The sequence below is a fragment of the Monodelphis domestica genome, chromosome 3 (assembly GCF_027887165.1).
Source record: "Monodelphis domestica isolate mMonDom1 chromosome 3, mMonDom1.pri, whole genome shotgun sequence".
NCBI classification, from domain to species: domain Eukaryota; kingdom Metazoa; phylum Chordata; class Mammalia; order Didelphimorphia; family Didelphidae; genus Monodelphis; species Monodelphis domestica.
In genome coordinates this window covers 244,630,991-244,645,668 of record NC_077229.1, presented here as the reverse complement: position 1 = coordinate 244,645,668, position 14,678 = coordinate 244,630,991, and the positions used below count along the sequence as shown (strand labels likewise).

Here is a 14,678-nt window from a genome sequence, read left to right as displayed (position 1 = left end):
ATATGAGGGAGAACAATTTAATGAGCACACTTTATCAAATTATGTTATTAAAATGTTATGCAAAGTAGACCTTGTAACATCCAACGGTCTTAAAAAAAAAATGTCAGGACAGTTTGTCCTTGCTTAAAGGAAGCAAGAACTTTTTTATTCGAATTAGGTTGCTGGTACAAATTTATATTCACAAAGACCCATTTTTGACTCTTAGAGATGAAAATTAACTAACCCAAAAGAATATGAGCTCCCTGAGTGCAGAAACATTTTCTATTTTTGTATCCCCAGCATTAAGAATAGTTCCTTAAGCAGGTACTTCATATGTTTTAGATCATTTGAATTAAGGCTTTAAAAGGCACATTCTTAATGTCAACTTTGACCCCCCTTCCCCCAAAAGTGCACTTGTTTTGGGGAAAAAAAAATCTGATTATGTAGATTGCATCAAAATGACAAAAGATTCACATAACAGTTTAGAGGGCTATGGTGTATTTTCCTAAGCCCCCTATTTCATTTCTACTTAACTACCCAACCCTAAGTAGACTATTAGTATATGTTGGACAATAAAAATACATTACAACTATATATCTTTTCAATTAATTTATTATAGAAAAACAAAGATTTACATGTAGTACACATAAGGCAGCATATCATAAATTCAGCATGTTAGATTTTCAGAAACACAGAATTAGTCCAAGGTAAAGTAATAGAAAATTATTTTTTGCCCTCTCTTGGACTCAGACATCTAATTTCTTTCAGGAAAAAAATATATATATAAAAATAAAATGCCAAAACCAGTCTCACAAATTAAGTCACAAACCTGTCTTTTCTCATACTAATTTATTACAACAATATCAAGATATTAAGAATAGGTATGTGATTTTTTTTGCTCATCACACCACAGAAATGTATTTCTGGGATGGAGTACTGACAAGAACATGAGTGCATTTAAATTGCTTAATAAAAAACAAAACAAAACAAAACAACAGCATAGCTGGTTATTTTAATGACTCATCTGTACCTGAGTGAGACAAATGCCTTTTACAAACTTAGGCTGCACAGTCCACCAGATATTTGGTATAGTATTTCCACAGCAGGTGTCTGTTAAGAGAGAATACAGAAACTGAGACAGAAACTCTCATCAGAAATCTCCTCTATAAAGATTTAGGCTGTTTTAGCCAAAGGAAGAAATGATGTAAAAAAGAAAGAGAATTTGGGGTGAGGCATATAGGCTGGTTGAGAAAAAAATATTGACCAGATTTCTCTTTGAAAATGCTGAAAAAAATCTAATTTAAAATATCACTTAGGCACCAGTTTAGTAGCAGCAAGCATCTGCAAACCTTCTGAATTCTACATAAGATACTCAAATTATGCTTGAATTAAAAAAAAAAGAAAAAACTCCTTAATTTCAATAAGGGCCAAAATCTAAATTACCACATAATTTTTCACACTGTAGTTGTTTCATTTTAACATGATGCACCCCACAAACCACTGGTAGCTGTGTTCTTCTTGGAAAAAAATTAGTAAACAAGGAGTCTGACTTTATATTTTTTTTCTGACAATATAACTTTGCTCACATTTTTCCCAGGCAAGATTACAGAAAAGTACAATAATAAACAAAAGTTATATTAAATCAATTGGCAGATGAAATAATTTTTTAAAAATTCCTAGTCTGTCTGAAGTTTTTTTTTTAAAAAAAGGACAATTTTTAAAAAAAGTGATAATGGAGTCATCTACTCTTCAGGCACTAAAAGTAAAATCTTCCTGACACAGAAATTTAAAAAAAAATGTAAAGTAGGACCAAAAAAAAAATCAGGAGCAAAGTTATAGAGTTTAAAAAAGAAATAAAATGAAACCACTAAATCATATATATGAACCTTCAGAATACTTAAGATCACTGGGTTATTCTGTACACATAATAGATTTTTATTTTTCTTGAGGTTACTCATTTTTAGGTTGAGATTATAGATGGGTATTTGATTTTCAAGGTCCAAAATCATGCTGACAACTAAATCTGACAAAGAAACATGTTCAAAAGAAACCAATGACCTTTTTCAGAACAATTTCCTCATATCCATGATTCTTTAGCATTCATACTTACACAATATAGGCATCAATAATTTTCTAAACTTTGCACTGAAGCCATAAAAATTTAAGTGTTATATAATATGAAAGCTAACATTCATGTTCAAAACAGAGAACGAATGAGTACTACCTGGAATGGAATCTGCCAAAACATTATACATAGTATATCATTACTAGTTAAAAGTTTCATTTAGGAACATAATTCAGAGTCACAACATATTTGTTTCATTGAAAAGTAATGAAGCTGGCAGGTATTTAACGAATGAGTGCTGCAATAAGAAATGTTAAAAAACACGAGCCCAAGAAATCACAATGAAATTGACGTTAACATTGTCTCAGTACTTATAACATCAAGAGTTTAAGTTTAGTTTCTGTAGAGAGCTCTGTGGCCTCAGTGCTAATCAAAAGTTTTATAGCCCCTTGGGAACAGAACACAAGATAACTTACACTTTCAGTAGCACGGACTTGAATTAGAAATCACTTTTATAATTCATGATTTAATAAAAATACATTATAGGGGATAACATGATTTTGTGAAGATTAAATGCACAAACAACTGAAAGCTTACTGTTCAAATGGTAGCTAAAAAAAAATTATCAATATAGACCCAAACTAAAATAAATAACACTGTCGTGTAAAAATAACAATTTATAGACATTACTCTGTATAAATTTAGTGAAATATTTAAATAAGAGTATAAAATAAAAGGAGAGGGTCCATAAGGAGATGTGTGGATGACCTTAATAGATATCCTTTTATAAGAATTTTTGTTTTATGACATTACATAACTTAATGCCAACAACTTTTAAAAGTTAGGTTACCTAAATATAGTCTACACAGTGGAGTGAAATTTTCTGTGGAATAGCAAATCTAATGATTTTGACTGGTCTAAAAGTATTTCTTTAAATAATTTTCCTCAAGACACTGAGGTAAAGCATGGGGTTGCTGATTTAGGGTTTGGGAGGGAGACTAAAAAAATTTTCATGATAATGCAAAAAAATAAAATGTGTTCTTTTAACCAAAATAAAACTAGCATGTGATGTAAAGTCAAATTATTTTTATCTATCAAAGTCTAAATAACATGAGTGGTTGTCATATGTGGGAGAAATCATTACAAATTTTAGACATTCAAAGTCCTCTCTTTGAAATGACTAAGATAAACACCAACTTTTAATTTTTTCAAAAGTAATTGCCTTATTGTTCTAAGCAAAAATGTCTTCTGCCTCACTGAAAGATGTAAATATTCTTCCCCAGAACCTCAACTTTGCCAGACAATATTCAGGTAAGGGAATATACAAACTGATTTAGTTTCTCATTATGATCTTTAAAACCTCAAAGACTACTTTTTAAAAAATGAAAGATAAATATTTCATTTCTTATCAATATGACCCACCTTTCTTCCAAATATGGGAAGATTTAGTCCATGTAATCAACATTAGTAAAATACAGATTAGATGTTTTTCTCAGCAAAGATCATGATTAAATGCCTAAATTCAATAAATAAGTTTTTTTTTTTTATTAGAAATCCTATCAAATATCCTAAGTGATAGGAGACTCAGTCATTTTTCTTTTCCATTATATCTTTGGGTTCTTGCTCTGCATCTGAAAGTACTAGAGAATTTTCATTGTTTTCTTCCTTTTTTTCTTCCTCATTGTTTTCATCTCGAGTTTCAATTTCCGTTTTAGATACTTCAATTCGTTCTTCTGTATAAGCTACATCTGTGTCAGCTGTGTAGATTCCATAACACATGATACTGATGACACCCAGTGGCAGGCCAAAGAGAAAGCAGCCCAAAAATGGTGAGCTTCTGAATACAGACTAGAAAAAAGAATCAGAACTCAGTACTATTTAGATGTAATTTTGTCATTAAAAACATTTTGTTTTTTCATCTATAGTGATAATACAAAAATCAACACATCAGTATTTTTACTTCATAATGTCAACATATAACAACTTTAATTTCAAAATTTCACTTACTTACGGTAACAAGTAGATAGGCAGAAAAATTAGGGGTTTTAACAGAACACAAAGAACTTGGTTTACTCTCTCCTTTCTGACACAGATAATGGCAAAAAGATATGCCACCACCAAGAGGGAGTGGACACCCAAAACCCATTTGATCTGCTTCATGGAATCATATTGTTTGAATAAGAGAAGAATCACTAAATCTAGTGCTTCTAGTAAGATGGAAGAGACCTAGGCCTCACTATTTATATTGCCCCTGCATTCTAAGCTTCTTCAGGACTTAACTTCTAGTCATTGGTAGACTTACCAGAACCCACAGGTAAAGCCCCGAATGCTCGGGGCACTGTACTCGGGGCACTGTACTCTGGGCCTTTTCCATTTGAATTATCTTTTATCTTCCCCAATTATGTGAACTTGAGAGTAAACTTTCACTTTTTTTCATTTGTGCTTTGCACAAAAGCAAACAGAATAAGTAACTAACCAGTCTCTTGCTCCCTCTGTCTGTCTGTCTGTCTCCCCATTCCCACCCCCTTCTTTCTCCCTCTCTTCCTTGGTATTTCTAGACATCTAACTGCTACTTGACAGTTTTCTTTAACTCAGCAATCTTAATGTACCCTAATTATAAATGTACCCTAAGACTCTCTACTGGTTCTTTTCCTCTCTCTACACTACCTCAGTTAGTGAACTTATCAACTCCAATGTTTATTGCTGGAGAAATTTCACTCTTCCTGTTTTATGTACACTAAATTCTAGACACTGAAATTTAAATTTCCTCAAAAGTGGACTTTTGTTCTTTCTTTGTCCTAGAAATTCCCTAAAAATCTTTTTTTCCTATTATTGCTAAAAAGATCAAGACCATGTATTAGTTTAAGAAAAATTAAAAGCTCTGAATGCCTCTGAGTTGGTAAACATAATCTAAACATAACCTAGAAAAACAAATTCAAATAAGTTTTATTTTACATATGTAATAAATATGTGTGTATATATATTATGTATATAGTTGCTGCTCATCCCTCATTATTGAAGAGGAAAAATCACATTATGGAGTGATATCTAGTCTTATTTATGAATTGGATTTTTACAAGGCAGAGTAGCCCAAAGTTCTCAGCCTCACTCTCTCTTCCAGTCATTAAGTTCAGTGGCAAGACAAAGGTCTAGACTCCTGGTGATGGCCTGGGATATGGTGGAGGACCTTGGTGGTGGCACAATGCCTACTTCAGCTGCCTTCATGGCCTTTGGAACAAGCTGTTCTCATCCTTCCACTCCACCAGGGGAGGTCTTCATGTGTTTGGGGTAGCCTTCCCCCAACTCATTAATAGTTAAAACCTTTTGGCTACCATCAGCCTGGTTTAGCCAGTCTGCTGAGATGGTTTTACTGGGATGTGGCCCCTGTGCACACTACAGCTTCTCGGAGTTACAAGTGAGGGTTGGGTGGAAGGCAGACAACAAAGGTGGATGAACAGCCCTGAAAAGGGTTTAGCAAATTCTTACACCAGAGGTGCTATCGTCCCTGAATATTCCATACATACATATATACACAATACAAAAAGATGTGCATAGTAGATGACAGGTATGTGGGTATATCTGATTTATAAATAAATTTAATAAGTTGCAATTTCCGTTCTGTTTATATGAATAAGAGGATAAGGGCTTAAAGCAAAAACAATTACTATGAAGAATGTCATTGGATAGGAGAAAATAAAGACATAAAATGTCTATATGACTTTAGAAAGTTCTATCCCCAAGATTAGAAAGATCTAATCCCTGGGATTAAAATGAAACTTCTGACTATAAAGGCTAGTTATTTTAAAAGGTGACCTTGGGATCTCCTAATGACCCTGTGAGGTATTTAATAGAACTATTATCATCCTCCTTTTTCAGATGATGAAATTAAAACTCAGAACGGTTATGAATTGCATTTTCTGTCTCTTAGTTATTACATGGTTAAAAGGTTTCAGGAGGGGATGTGAGTTTAGTTCTTCCTGACTCAAAAGGATGGCACCAAAGCTACTTTTCCATTCAAATTTCAAATATATGTGAAAGATACCTAAAAGTTAAAATTAGGCAGATGCTGACTGAAATTTAAGTTTTTGACGGTCTCTGAGAAACTTTAACATCAATTCTAGTTTTTTCTCTTCTTATTTTTCCACACATGGTTCCAATTATCTATGACATCACTGGAACTCTCTATATTATAAATGAACAATTAATTACAAATAATGAAATTTGAAAAAGAAATGTGAACCATCTCAATAAAATCATGATTCTTCAAGAAATTAAATGTCAAAGATACTGATTACTTGCAAATTTGGATGGGGGGACAGGGAAGAATGGAGCTTAAAAATTATTTGGTTTACATTTTTTAGAGTTCAGGGATGGGGGTTTCAATTTTAACAAGTAATAGTAGTTTTATCAGTCTACTTACTCCTTAGAACATGATATGAACTTCAAGTTAATTAAATAATCCTTTCAAAAGAGAACAAGGGAATCTTGCATTTCAAATCAACTATCTTTTTGGATTAACCATAGGAATTAGAGGAAAGCTTTACCTAGATGGCTAGGTAACATAAAGGACATTAAATTATAATCTATTAATTGACCAATTATTGAATTGCAATCAACTCACTTATCCTCAGAAGTAACTATTTTCCAGATGATGAGTTTATCTATTAATAAAAATATAAATGGCATGCTATTGTTGTTGTTCAGTCATTTCTGTCATGTACAACTCTTTGTGACGCTATTTGTGGTTTTCTTGGGAAAGACACTGGAGTGTTATGCTATTTCTTTCTCCAGCTCATTTTATAGAGGATGAACTAAGGCAAATAAGATTAAGTGACTTGCCTAGGGTCACACAGTTAATGAATGTCTGAGGACAGATCTGAAATCAAGAAGACATCTTCCTGACTTTTAGGACCAACATGTTATCTACATGCCACCTAGCTGCTCACTGAATGGTTTAAGTCTGATTAATTCAAAATATATAAACTCACTTTTATTTCCAGATTTTACAGTAATATGATTTTACTTTGGATGAATTATAAAAATCTATTCATTATCATTTGCTTTCATCACCCACTAAATACTTACCACAACAGTAGTCCTAATATCATAAAATATTCTTTTCAATCTCTGCAAAATTCCATCACCACCTCGGCCCTGAAATTTCAGGCAAAATATCCAGTTAAATAGAGACACTTAAAGCAGCAATGTTTTTATTTCTCTTTATATCATATTATATTTATTCTAGAAGATACTTTCAAGACAAAAGTATAGAGCATATTTCGAAGAGGGAAATTAGGATATTTAGATACATGAAAATCAAGCCAAATAATGACTGGTTAAAAGAACCAGAGGTCACAGTTTGGAGAAGAGGAAATTTGTTAAGGAAATAAGTGCCCTGAAATATGTAAAGGGCTATCCTGTGGAAGATGGATTAGATTTATTAAATTTGTCCAGAAGAACTAAAAATAATGCTTGACTTGTTTCAAAGACAAATTTCCTAACAACTGAAACTATCTAAAAGTGGATACCTACAGAAGTAGAGGATTACCCTATACTGGAGTTTCCTATGCATGAGCTAGATGACTACTTATTAGGTATGTTGAGAGATTTCCTATCACGTTTCCATTGGAAGAGATGTCCTCTGAGATCCCTTCTTAAGTAAGCTCCTATTTCTGAGAATGAAGATGAAGAGATAACAGTCAGAAAATCAGGTGGAATATGAAAATACAGTGTAATGTAAGTGAAAAGAGGATATAATATTGAGAAGTAGAAAGTTTCAAATAAAACATGAGGCTTAAGAAAAGGCTGGTGTGCGGTACACTTTATCATGCTCTTTAGAATAAAAAAATGGCCAAATAATTTTACAGTTGTATTTACATTGAATTAAAGCACTTACTTCTATTGTGCCATCCAAAATATCATTAATGAACTGCATCACATCTTCAAGAGTCTCAATATGTCTAGTTGGCAGGTAATACTGATGGTTTGAAGTATTTATTATAACTACAGTTGGAACATTCAATTCTCTAAAGATGTGAAAAAGAAGACAGTCAAAATACAGAAATTCAGAGAATGCTAAAAGTATCTAAAACTTAATAAACAGATATAGGGACTAGGATTCTGATTTTATCGGCATAATAGGGAACTCCCAGATGAGGAAATTCCTTTGTATCAATGCAAGTAGGTATTCTATCTGCAAATGAGTTTTGAGAGTTGTATGAAGCCCTGCGAGGTTTTTGGACTTTCCCAGAGTCTCTCAGATAGTGTGTGTCAGAGGAGAGAACTTGAACTCGGGCATTCTTGGGTCCAGGACCAGCTCTTTTTCACTAAATCCTATTATTTCTCAGAAAAAGTAGTATGATAGTTATAATATGCTCTATATTTAAGTGACTATAATTACTTAACAGTATTTTTTTTTAATTTTTTAAAAACTCTTAGCTTCTGTCTTGTAATCAATATGGTGTATTGGTTCCAAGGCAGAAGAGTGGTAAGGACTAGGCAATGGGGGTTAAGTGACTTGTCCAGGGTCACACAGTTGGGAAGTTTCTGAGCCCAGATTTGAACGTAGGACCTCCTGTCTCTAGACCTGGCTCTCAATCCACTGAGCTACCCAGGTGCCCCCTAACTGGTATTTCTTGATTGCCACTATTAAGTAGGAACTACCCATATTTCAAAACAATGTTTTCAACTTTCCACCTTCAGCATTAAATATATTTTTTAAATTTATTAAACATCCTGCCACTAAAGTTCTAGCTGAAAACCAAACATATAAACTTAGGTATACATGTTAGATTTAAGAAAAATAAAATGAAGAAGTTTTATTTCTGATGAATATATGTGTATGTGTATGTGTATGTGTATGTATATGTGTATATATATGTATGTGTGTGTTTTTCAAATTGCCTTGAAAATCGAATAACTTTCAGTTTCATAATTTGTTCTATATACATAAATACAACACTTCCATTAAATGACACCTGGATTAGCTATCTTTTCATCTTAAGTTTTTTGTTTTTTTTTAAAATAAGCCTTTACCTTCTGTCTACCAGAAGACTAGGCAATGGGGCTAAGTGACTTACCCAGAGTCACAAAGCTAGGAAGATCTGAGGCCAAAATTGACCCTAGGAAGCTCTGGTCTAGAGAACTGGCTGTCAATCCACTGAGCCACCTAGCTTCCCTCTATTCATCTTTACTTCATAAATGTACCGGAATTCTTAATCTCTCTGACAAATCTTTTTTATTGAACATGAAAATTAATCAAAAAAGACTAAACCAAATTATTTTTACCTTAAATGTAAAGCTAAAATGGGAATGCATTTGCAAAGCAAAGTGGAAAATTATTCCCCTCCTCTGTCTTGAAGGAACTATTTTAGTTAACTAAAAATAGGACAGGGATTATTAACTGAAACTTTTTTAAGTTTAATTAACTCAAATCTGATGATCCAGAGATATGAGGAAACACAATTGGGACTCAAATTCAAGTACTTAAAGTCCGGGAATAACAAAGAAAAAGAAATTCTTCCAGAAGTATAATTCAATTGACATTCTAAATACTTAATATTTGTTGACTGAAATATTTAAATAATATTCTTTTTTATTAATACACTAACTACAAACTTGTATGTATTCCTTAAAGCTGGTCCAATAAAAAGTTGTGCTTTAGCTATACCATTTACTTATAAAAAACTGTTGTTGTTTTTAAACCCTTACCTTCCACCTTAGAATGTATACTATGTATTGGTTCTAAGGCAGAAGAATGGTGAGGGCTAGGCAAAGGGGGCTAAGTGACTTGTTCAGGGTCACACAGCTAAGAAACTTCTGAAGCCACATTTGATTTGAACATAGGATCTCCCCTCTCTAGGCCTGGTTCTCAATCTAATGATCTACCCATCACCCCCCAACCCCCAAAGAACTGTTTTTCAAAATATCATGCAATTAAACTTTTAAAAGATGTTTCTCAATTAAGCCAAATTAATATAATTTCACAGCTTGAAACAATTTTTAAAGTGAAATATTTTATTTCCATATCTACTTCTTTCTGCTTTGCCTTAAATAATATCAGAATTTGTATGAAGTTCATTTCCATTACTTTTCTTTCAGTTCAGGTTAACAAGAGCTATTGATAGTGCAAAGAGGCATGTTACAATGATCAACTACTGCAAAGAAAATACATCAAATTCAAAGATGCAGAGCAGAAAGTTCCCTAAAAAGATATATAGATTTTGCAGATAAGGAAAGTGAATTTGAATGAGATGAAGTGATTTACCCCAAGAAAACAAAGGTAACAAACATTAGAGGCTTACTCTGAATTTAAGCCCTCTCTGTAGTCAGTAGTACACTTTCAATTGCACTGATTTTAATTGTACAATTGAAAGTCAGTATACTTTCAATTGCAACCACCAAATGACTCCAAGAATGAAAGTATGATTAATCCATGTTCACAGAACAGCAAGCAGATCAATACAGCTGGAACTCAGAATGAATGAAAAGAAGTAATATGAGGGGAAAAAATGCCTAGAAAATTAGTTGAGAGATTTGTTATAAAGGGCTTTAAAAGATAACCATAGGAATATATAATATATTTACAGCTAGAGAGTCATTGTAGTTTCTTTGAAAAGGGAAGTGACATGGTTAGGTCATTTTTTAAGGTCAATTTGCCAGCTCTGTAGGGGACAAATTACATTTGAACAAAACTGGATACATGGAGATGAATTAAGAATATATTCAAGGGGGGGCAGCTGGGTAGCTCAGTGGATTGAGAGCCAGGCCTAGAGACGGGAGGTCCTAGGTTCAAATCTGGCCTCAGACACTTCCCAGCTGTGTGACCCTGGGCAAGTCACTTGACCCCCATTGCCTAGCCCTTACCACTCTTTCTGCCTTGGAGCCAATACACAGTATTGACTCCAAGACGGAAGGTAAGGGTTTTAAAAAAAAAAAAAAGAATATATTCAAGGGCAACTAGGTGGCTCAGTAGTTTGAGTGCCAGACCTAGAGATTGGAGGTCCTGGGTTCAAATGTGGCCTCTAACACTTCTTAGCTGTGTGATATTAGGCTATCCCACAACTAAATCTCAAATCTTAATATTAACCCTAATAGTGACATGGGCAAGTCATTTAATTGCCTCCATTGCCTAATCCTTACCACTCTTATGCATTGGAATTGAGACTTACTATAGATTCTAAGGTAAAAGGAAAGGGTTTAAACAACAACAGAATGTATTTTAACAGTCCAGCAAAAGCTTGCACTCAAGTGGTGGCCACATGAATTGGGAGAAGGGGGGATATGAAAGAGCTATGACAGATGTATAATTTGTAAGACTTGGAAAATATTTGGGAATGGAGAGTTAGGGAAGAGTGAAGAATCAGCAATGATGATAATGGCTTGAACCAAGATGAGGATGAGAGTAATTTTAACAAATTTTAATGTTACAAAAAGTATGGGCTTGTGGTAAGGATAATGAATTTTATTTTTGATGTGACAAGCTCAATTTATTTTGAAAACATTTAATAAGCACCTACTATGTAACAAATAACAAACAGAATGGTATGAAGGTTTGTAGAAATCTGGCATGAGTCAGAAGACTTTGGGTTCAGATAGCACTTATGACATTTTCTGGGTAAGTTATTTATTCTATCAGTACCCTAAGCATTTCTAATGACTTTTAAAGTAACCAAACTTGTAGATTTGCATTGCTGGAGAGAATCTCCTCATTGGGAGTTCCCTGCAAACAAGTCAGTGATGAAGACAAAAAGGACCAAGTGCTAAGGACACAAAGACAAAAATGAGAAAGTCACTGACCTCAAGGAACTTCCAGTCTAAGGAACTTCTTGCCCTATAGGGCAAGCAGGAAGAAATGCTTAGCAGATAGCTAGAACTATGAAAATGGAGGTTGGGAAAAAAGATTGAGGCTGAATATATAGATTTGGAAATCCACATTGGCATAACAATTGAATCCGTGGAAGTTGATGAGATCACCAAGAGAAAGTATAGATAGAGGGAAGTTCCAAGTGCTTGAGGTAACCAATACATCATCAAGAGGCCACCTGAACTGGAACACATCATTTAACCTCTCTTGGTGTCTATTTCCTTATATTTAATTATAATGCCAGCATCTTATATACATACCTAATCATGATTTCAAAAATTAAGTTTTAATAATGTTTCAGCTTTAAAATTCTATTTCAAGAAAAATTTTTAAAATTAATATCAGACAATTTGGCAGTATTTCTAGACAATATTGCTTTTGCAAACATGTGGACTGAAATAATAATGATAACAATAGCTAGCATAAATGTTGTATGTATGCCAGGTTCTGTGCTAAGTGCTTTATAAATATCTTATTTGACTCTCACAAACACCCTAGTAGGTAATCATTCTTTTTCTTTTGGGGAGAAGAAGGGATAATGCATGTTCTTTTTTTATATATATTTTTTAAAGATTACAAGTAGATACGATTAAAAACATCATTTTCTGACAATGTGTGATCAGTTCTCTCACTCTCTCCAACTCCTTCCTCTTCCTCAAAATGGTAATTAATTATAATATAGGTTGTACATGTACTGTCATGCAGTACATAATTCCATGTGTTATGTTGTGAAAGAAGACACATATTGCTTATAATAGAAAAAAATTCATGGAAGAAATAAAGTGAAGAATGGTATGCTTCACTTGCATTCAGACTATCTATTTTGGAAAGTATATGTTAAAAATAGTTATTATGAGTAACTGGGAACATGGAATATATTATTTAAAAATTTTAAATATATTTTCTTGAAAAAAATGAATGAACACTGAAAAAGCATGTTTTCTTATCTACAAGACAAAAGAGCTCTTTTTTTTGCCAAATGTCAATTTCTTGCTTCGATATCACAAAATTGGTAATCTAAAGAAATCTTCTTTACTTTTTACTTTCAATGCAAATTATATTATAATTTTACATGCATTATCTTATTTGAGCTTCACATCAATCCTGTGAAGTAAGTACTCACTATTATCTTCCCTAATTTAGAGATGAAACTGAGGCTCGAAGAAGTTAAGAGACTTGTCCACATTCAGAGAACTAACGTCAAAAGCAGAACTTGAACTCAGACCTTCCTGACTCCAAATCTAGTACTTCATCCATCATGTTAGGCAGCCTTTTAGATTCTTCAATTAGAATATACATAAATGGGCTATATTATACTATAAAAACATACATGCTTAGTCTTCATAGTAACTTAAGAAACTCATAATACTGAACTCAATGAATGCTTTCATATTATGTATAAAGAAGAAAATTTTAAATATTTACACGTTTCAAGCTTCAGTCATCAAATGGAATACAAAAATGTTCAAGTTGGTCTTCTTTGGAAAATCTAGTGGTGCATTTAAAGTTATTAAATTTGTTAAAATTAAATTAAAAATTACCTGTTTGTTGAAAAATAATTATGAAACATTTGTTTCACTTTATTTGCAACATATAAACTTATGTATATGTTATAGTTAAAAGATATAACCTTTGGTAATTTCTTCCTGGTTTCGATCATGCAATTCTAATTTCTTATCTGTAACCAAATTTCCTATCCTAAATATTAAACATATTCTCTATCTGATCTTTTGTGTACATTTTCAACTCATTCCAGAAACTTTTTCACCTGTCATTAGCCCTTAAGACATGAAATATAAAAACCATGAAAAACTATTAAAGAGATAGCAACATTCAAAAAGATCATAGAAGAGCAATTAATGTTACAAACTGTTCTTCATTGTCATTTTTAGTGACACTGCTTAGATGAGAACCTGATCATGTATGCTTCTTAATTGACATATCTAAAATCTTTCCTAAATAACTGACAATATGCCAAGTATTCATGTTAATATAGCATTTTGATTTAATAATTTAATATTTATACTGTTCACCCATCTTAGCAACAGGTTCACCTTATATCCATAAACATATTCTTATAGATTCTAAGCTTCTAGAGATGTTTAGAATACTATTTTTATGGTTAAAAACTATGATAGCACATACATAAAGTAGATTAAAATTTTTGATGACATAGTCAACTATCTTATGCAAGTCTGTGTAGAAGAGACAAGTCCTTTGCTCCTTTACTTCTATCTTCCCCTCGATTATTATCATTTGGTCATTTTACCACTTGTAAACCATGTCCAGTCATTTCACTCACTGTTCTGGGTTTATTTCTTCACAAGCCAAATGAATTTAGACTAGATTATTTCTAATAAAATTCATTCCAGCTTCTACCTTTAAAGTCTATAAATTTAGTTAAAATGAGATTTGGTGATCAATTATGAAGAATTCTATTATTTTACTTGGCATTTCTTCATTAAAGAAAAAATTTCTTCATACCTGTTCTACCCTAAGCCCATCATTTAAATTTTAGAGAACATTGTTATGCTTCCAAATATAACTTTGAAAGGTGTAGATATGTGACAGAAATAAAAGTATTTAATGTATCCTTCTGAAAGTATAGGATATAGTTAATTTCAGTATTACATAGTTAATTCTGCTATGAATGTTAGGTGACTTCAATCTTATAAAAATAAACATTCATAATAATATTACTGATGTCTTAAACTACTTAAAAAACTTGGCATAGTAATTACTAGCATTTTGAAAGTAGGCAAGGTAGTT

At 32.6% G+C, this 14,678-nt stretch overlaps 1 protein-coding gene across 5 annotated transcripts in view; it reads right to left on the bottom strand.

Moving 5' to 3' along the window:
- Positions 1 to 573: 573 nt before the first annotated feature.
- Positions 574 to 14,678, bottom strand: part of TMX3 (thioredoxin related transmembrane protein 3) — a 127,810-nt gene continuing 113,705 nt past the window's right edge. For all 5 annotated transcript variants that reach the window (XM_016431706.2, XM_056823606.1, XM_007487772.3 and 2 more), the window contains 3 exons: positions 7,941 to 8,070; positions 7,130 to 7,198; positions 574 to 3,892 (listed from right to left, as the gene is read on the bottom strand). In XM_016431706.2, the coding sequence (XP_016287192.1) occupies positions 3,629 to 3,892; positions 7,130 to 7,198; positions 7,941 to 8,070 (463 nt within the window). In that variant the 3' untranslated portion in view covers positions 574 to 3,628. The remainder of the gene's footprint in view (positions 3,893 to 7,129; positions 7,199 to 7,940; positions 8,071 to 14,678) is intronic.